This window comes from Bufo bufo, chromosome 11 (assembly GCF_905171765.1).
Source record: "Bufo bufo chromosome 11, aBufBuf1.1, whole genome shotgun sequence".
NCBI lineage: Eukaryota > Metazoa > Chordata > Amphibia > Anura > Bufonidae > Bufo > Bufo bufo.
The window spans coordinates 12,659,305-12,665,620 of NC_053399.1; the positions used below are offsets into that span (position 1 = coordinate 12,659,305).

The 6,316-nt window shown below is 40.1% G+C and overlaps 1 protein-coding gene across 4 annotated transcripts in view; it reads left to right on the top strand.

Moving 5' to 3' along the window:
* FERMT2 (FERM domain containing kindlin 2) overlaps nucleotides 1–4,967 on the top strand; it is a 69,766-nt gene extending 64,799 nt beyond the window's left edge. For all 4 annotated transcript variants that reach the window (XM_040411995.1, XM_040411997.1, XM_040411998.1 and 1 more), the window contains 3 exons: nucleotides 1,517–1,641; nucleotides 1,741–1,882; nucleotides 2,551–4,967. In XM_040411995.1, the coding sequence (XP_040267929.1) occupies nucleotides 1,517–1,641; nucleotides 1,741–1,882; nucleotides 2,551–2,724 (441 nt within the window). In that variant the 3' untranslated portion in view covers nucleotides 2,725–4,967. The remainder of the gene's footprint in view (nucleotides 1–1,516; nucleotides 1,642–1,740; nucleotides 1,883–2,550) is intronic.
* The last annotated feature ends 1,349 nt before the right edge of the window (nucleotides 4,968–6,316 follow it).

Below are 6,316 nucleotides of genomic sequence, written 5' to 3' on the forward strand. Positions count from 1 at the left end.
GACAATTGGTGGAGGAGGAGGACAGAACATGGCAGCTATTGATGGGCCACCACAGAGGGGCCGCTTCTGGGGAGGTGTTTTGTGCTGCACTCTGGTATTTGGTTCTGCTGGGATGGCGTTGCGTGCTGGACTATGGTACTGTTGTCCCCACTTCATGTCAATTTTTGACACCACTACAACATAGGGCCACTTTTAGTTTTTTGTTTTTTTTCCAGGGCCACTTTATGTTCCCAGACAACCCCTGACTATACAATGTGGAAGCAGCAGATTATGTGGTGTCTTTTTATTTTGTGTATTACTCTTACAAGTGTGTTCTATGTACTACACTTTAACCATCTGATAATCCAGAAAATGTGATAGTCTGGTACCTATCATGTCCCATGGAAATACAGTGATACCTCGGTTCACGAACTTAATTCGTGAACTGACTCTGGTCGCGAACCGAATTGGTTGTGAACCGAGGCACATTTTCCCATAGGGTTCAATGTAAATCCGGTTAATCCGTGCTGACCTTTTTTGGGGGTTTTTTGAAGCACAAAAATATGAAACAAATTACAATACACATTAGTACAGTATAGTATAGCTCAATGGTTATTTTCTTCACAACCTTGCTGTCACCTTTACTACTGCTCTGCACTTTCTTTTTGCCACCATGCTTGCGCTGCACATTCTTGTCACTTGCATTTCCACTTTGCACATTGTCACCTGCATTGCTGTTCTTGTCACCTTCATTGCTGCTCCGCACTTTCTTCTTTCCACTATGCTTCTTGGGAGCCATATTGGGTGTCCAGTGAACTGTACAGTACTGTATGTGCTAAAAAGCACACCAAAAATCAAAAAATCACTTAAAATGTTTGCAGAGTACTCACAGTACTTCTTTCTGTGTCTCTTCTTCTCTCCACGGTCTTCCTACAGGAAGTCACGACCATGTGACAGCCTGGAAATAGCATTAAAAAGGCTGCGGCTCCTGTTCGTGAACCGGAGCATATTTTTATGAACTTTTCTGTTCGTGAACCGAGTTGTTCGTGAACAGAAGCGTTCGTGAACCGAGGTATCACTGTATATAATCAAATCCAAGTTTCAGTTCCTCCCCATTTTTAAGATATCGGTTTGCTGCCAGTGAATGAGAACACCCTGGATTCCATTCAGAGGCAGTAACCCTGTCGTCATTGGAGAAGTGGATACAATTGTATCCAGTGTAGACAATGCTGTGAACTAAACAACCCGAACACCAGGCTGATACATTGTAACACGCAGAGAGATTTCTGCTCTTCTCACAGATCATTGTCTGGACTGGATACAATTGTAACCACTTCTCAACTGAGGACAGGACGCTACCGTTCTCATTCACCAACAGCAAGCAAAGAAACTGAAACACAAAGTCTGTTGGAAAGCTTTAGACCTTTTTTTTTCATTATGCAGTGATACATGTATTATATCCATCTCTTGATGCTGGATCATGAGCTTTGGATGGAGAGGCTCTTTTGACGTCATGGACCTTTTTTATTTTCTTCAGATTACAGCCCGTATCCTGGAGGCGCACCAGAACGTTGCTCAGATGAGTCTAATAGAAGCCAAGATGAGGTTCATTCAGGCATGGCAGTCATTACCAGAATTTGGCATTACCCATTTCCTTGCCAGGTAGGTGTAGGTGATGTTGTATTGTATTGCAAGACTAGGGAATCCCTCCCTTCATTATAGCCCCTGACTGTACTGACTGCAAATTTTTGTCTTGAGCAGGTTTCAAGGAGGGAAGAAGGAGGAGCTGATTGGCATTACCTATAATAGGCTCATCAGGATGGACGCCAACACTGGAGACGCCATTAAAACATGGAGGTTTAGTAACATGAAGCAGTGGAACGTCAACTGGGAAATCAAGATGGTGAGCCAGTTGTAACCCTTATGGGGGGGATTAAGGCTGGGCTTTATGAGGGGCATGGTGGGCAATCCAGGACTATGTCCGATTGCTGGGTTTCTCACTACCAGCGCCCCTCTGATTTAACTAAATGAAGGGGCTTGTGTTGATCCATCAAATGGTTTACCCAGGCATGGCGCCATTCATGTGGTTATGGGGGTGAAATCTTGAAAGGGGCTGCTTGGCTGTGAACTGCAGTACCAGATGTGGCCACAATCAAATGAACGGCACTGTGGCTGGATAAACTGATCAGTGGTGGTGCCGGGAATCGGACCCCCGCCAATGAGATATTGATGGCCATGGAGTGCCATCTTAGGAACATTGTGTAGATCCAAATCAATGTGAACTACCAACATTTAGGCTGGGGAGCAGAGTTATTTTGATATGGGTGTTGATGTGGTTCCATGTAAATTCTGTTAATAATTAGTTAGAGGAAGTGTTGTCATGGGGACACTGAAGTGGAGAAGATGAAGCCCTGGTGTCTTGCCCAAGAGAACTTAAACAACACTTGGGACCATATAGAGGAACTGGGTGCCGTGGGTGGCATCCGCATGGTCTGGGTAGGAGGTTTCTTCCCTTTTTGACATTGATTTTGGAAACAGTCAGTAATGGAAACCTATTGTTTCCCCCCTTAGGTAACCGTGGAGTTTGCAGACGAGATGAGGCTGTCCTTCATATGCACAGAAGTGGATTGCAAAGTAGTTCACGAATTTATCGGGGGATACATTTTCCTTTCCACACGGGCCAAGGACCAGAACGAAAGTCTCGATGAAGAGATGTTCTTCAAACTCACAAGCGGATGGGTGTGAGACCTTCACGTCCCCGTCCCCCACCGCGCTCCTCCCAGATCACCAGAGCTTTTTTTTTTTTTCCTCAATTTTAATTTCTATATATATTTTTTTTTTTCTTAAGTATGCTGCTTACGAAAAACCCATGAATTAAACATAAGCTTGAAATGTATCCATCCCACGAAAGTTCTGTATTTAACAAGCTGTGGGCACTAACCAAAGCACTTCCATACTCCAGTATGTAGCAAGTCCCGCCTGCTGCCTGAAAAAAATAAATGGAGAATTTTTTTCTTTTTTCTTTTTTCACCACTCTCCTTTCCGCCGGTGGTTTGAGGGGCCTAATGGCGAACGTAGGATGGAGAATAATGCAAGAACCTAAAGCCATTACCGACTATCAAGGGCTTAGACTTTGACACAATAATCAGGTCTACTGCATGTTTTTTTTTTTTTTTTATATATATAAATATATATATATTTTTGGTTCCTAAAAAAGTTCACTTGTGGGAATTTTCAGATGAACCTTGTTTTTTTATTTAATTTTTTTGTAGCTTATAGGTCGATTCAGATTTTTTTTTATTTTTTATTTTTTTCCTTCAAAGAACACTGTGGCCTTTTAAAGAAAATGGGGTCATCCGGAGCATCCCCGAGAGAGGCGAGCTAGGAGTTTGCAAAAGTTTGTTAATCCAGTGAGGTCATTGGACAGATGGACGCCCACAGGTCGCCTCAAAATAGCTTTTTTTTTTTTTGTGATGTTATATATTGGGTTATTGGCTGCCTCCGCTCTGTATGGGCCGCTGGTACATGTAGTACAGTCACATTTTCCCTGTCTGTTACCTTTTTAGCGCTCTCTTACGGTCTACACCATATAGTATTAAACAAAAAAATGTTGTGTTCACCAGCGTTCGCGCCACAGATATATAAAATTTCATGACTAGATGAAGGAAAGGTCGAATGAAGTATGTTATTTTTTTTTTGGGTTTGTTTATTTTTGTGTAACTTATGTAAAAACACAAATTTTATAAAATTGTACAGTGTTTATTTTTTGTTAACAGCTCACCTATTTTTTTTGTTTTCTTTGTTATTTTATTTTATATATATTATTATTTTTTGCTTTAGTTATAGTAATCTGCATTTAATAATGTATTCCTTATTGTTATTTTAGTATTAAATATATTTCACTGCAACCTAATGTTCTTGCTTATCACTGAAGTATGGAGGATCCCAGTAAAATCAAAGGGGAGGAGGGTAAAAGGGTCAAGAACGTTGATTATTATTATTTTTTTTTTTAATTGCCACGTGGTAATTGGAAGATATTACAAAAAAAATGTAAAATAAAATTCTATGCAAAGTTTTTGTTATACATGAAGCTATAATTCATTAACTGCTTTGGTGCTAATGTTTTTGTACTCCTCCGATAGAAATGTTTTTTTTTTTTTGTTTTTTCTGCAGAATTTCCCTTTGTTCATAAAGGGAAGCACACAAAAAATAACACTAACCCTATATATGTTTGTCAACATTTAACCGCATGACTACCTGGGAACGCCCACTTTTGGGTGGAGTTTGCATTTGGTGGTCCAATTTGAGAGATTGGCAAAATTGGGACTGTTGGGAAGCGGAGACAGAAGTGCAGGCCTTATTGTCCATAGCAACTAGTTGGAAGCATTTCTGGTTGCTATGGGCGACTATGCCAATTCTGTCCGTTTTTTTTTTTGTTTTTTTTCCGTTTTTTTTCTTTTTATAAATTATAGGTTTGCACATCACACAAGTCTATGGAGTGATAGTATACAATATCCCGTAATCTATATAATAGTGGTGAATGTAGATAGTATTTGTAGATGTTTGTTCCAAAAAAAAAAAAAAAAGTGGCTACTTTCCTAAAAAAAAACAAAAAAAAAAAAACAGCACTACCCCTGCCCACAGACTGTATGTGGTGTATTGCAGCTCGGCTTCATGTAGCCCCGAGCTGTGGACAGGTGCTGTTTATGGATGAAGGCGGCCATGTGTTTCTAACCTTGCAAAATGCATTTAAAATTCCATATATTTTATGAAGCTCCAGAAATCTGACCTCTGGGCACCTCCGCTTTTTGTTTTTGGAATTTTTTTTTTGCAGTTTAGTGTTGGGCTACATGCATTTGAACGTTGTTTGTTTCCGTGTCCGTTCTGGTTCTTTATTTTTTTTTTGCGGATAGGATGCGGACCCATTTATTTCAATGGGTCCGCAAAAAATGCGGACAGCACACTGTGTGCTTATCCGCATCCGTATGTCTGTTCCGTAGCCCCGGGAAAAAAAAAAAATAGAGCATGTCCTATTCTTGTCCGTTTGAGGCTTTGTTACAATGGATCTGCAAAAACAAAATGATGGCATACGGATGTAATCCATGTTTTTTTTAAAATTTTTTTTTTTTTTTTTGCGGACCGCAAAACACATACTGTCGTGTGCGTGTAGCCTTATTTTGTCATTGTTCATTGCAAAATGCTGCATGAGACACCTCAAAGATACTACATGGTAAAGTATTGCGTTCAGACATGCTACATTATGATCTAAATGATGTAAAAAATGCTTTTTATTTTAAATAAAAGATAACATTTTATTCAATGTCCGGTGTGTTATTTTTCTTCATTTAAAGGGGGTTTTATGAGATTAGAAAAAAAACCATGGCTGCTTTCTTCCAGAAACAGTGTCCTTCAGAGTTGTGCTGCAGTACCAAACACAGCCCATCGGCCAGGGTAGAAAGCAGCCATTTTTATTTTTTATCTGATACAGCCCCTTTTAATTTTTTAATTAAATTTTTTTTTTTTACCCTTGTCTCCCTATTACCATGGCCCCCATGATTGTTTTGACAGAACAAAGAAAGCTTTGGATCTTTTTTTTTAAAAAAATTTTTTTTATGGGCATCTGTCAGCAGTTTTGTCTCTGACACCGGCTGACCTGTTACATGTGCACTTGGCAGCTGAAGGCGTCCGTGTTGGTGCCATGTTCATATGTGCCCGCACTGCTGAGAAAAATGTTTTAATATATGCAAATGAGCCTCTAGGAGCAATGGGGGCGTTACCATTACACCTAGAGGCTCTGCAACTGGTGCACTTTGACAGGACCAAGGAGTGAAAACGTCATCACACCTAGATCTGTCAAAGTGCAGAGGGAGCAGCAGTCGCAGAGAGAGCAGAGCCTCTAGGTGTAATGGCAACGCCCCCGTTGCTCCTAGAGGCTCATTTGCATATAATAAAACATAATTATTCTCAGCAATGCGGACACATATGAACATCGGACCGACACGGATGTCTTCAGCTGCCAAGCGCCCAACTCTGCTGTTACAATGTTCTTACGTGTGTTGGTGTCGCGTATGAAGGAATATTTTTTTTTTTTTTTACTCAAAATAATCCTCCAAAATAATTTCTAAATGTCACTTTGGCAGAACTATATGGCCGCTGCCCGCTAATTACACGTTTCTGACTAAAATAAACACCGCCAAAAAATCCAGCGCTGAGTGAGTCATGAAATTACACGGTTCTTTTGGCTTAGAAAGACTTTCCATTTTAGAGGCAGAATTCCTTTCATTCTTTTTAGATTTATTTTATTTTTATTTTTTTTTCCAGACATTTTGCAGTGTCT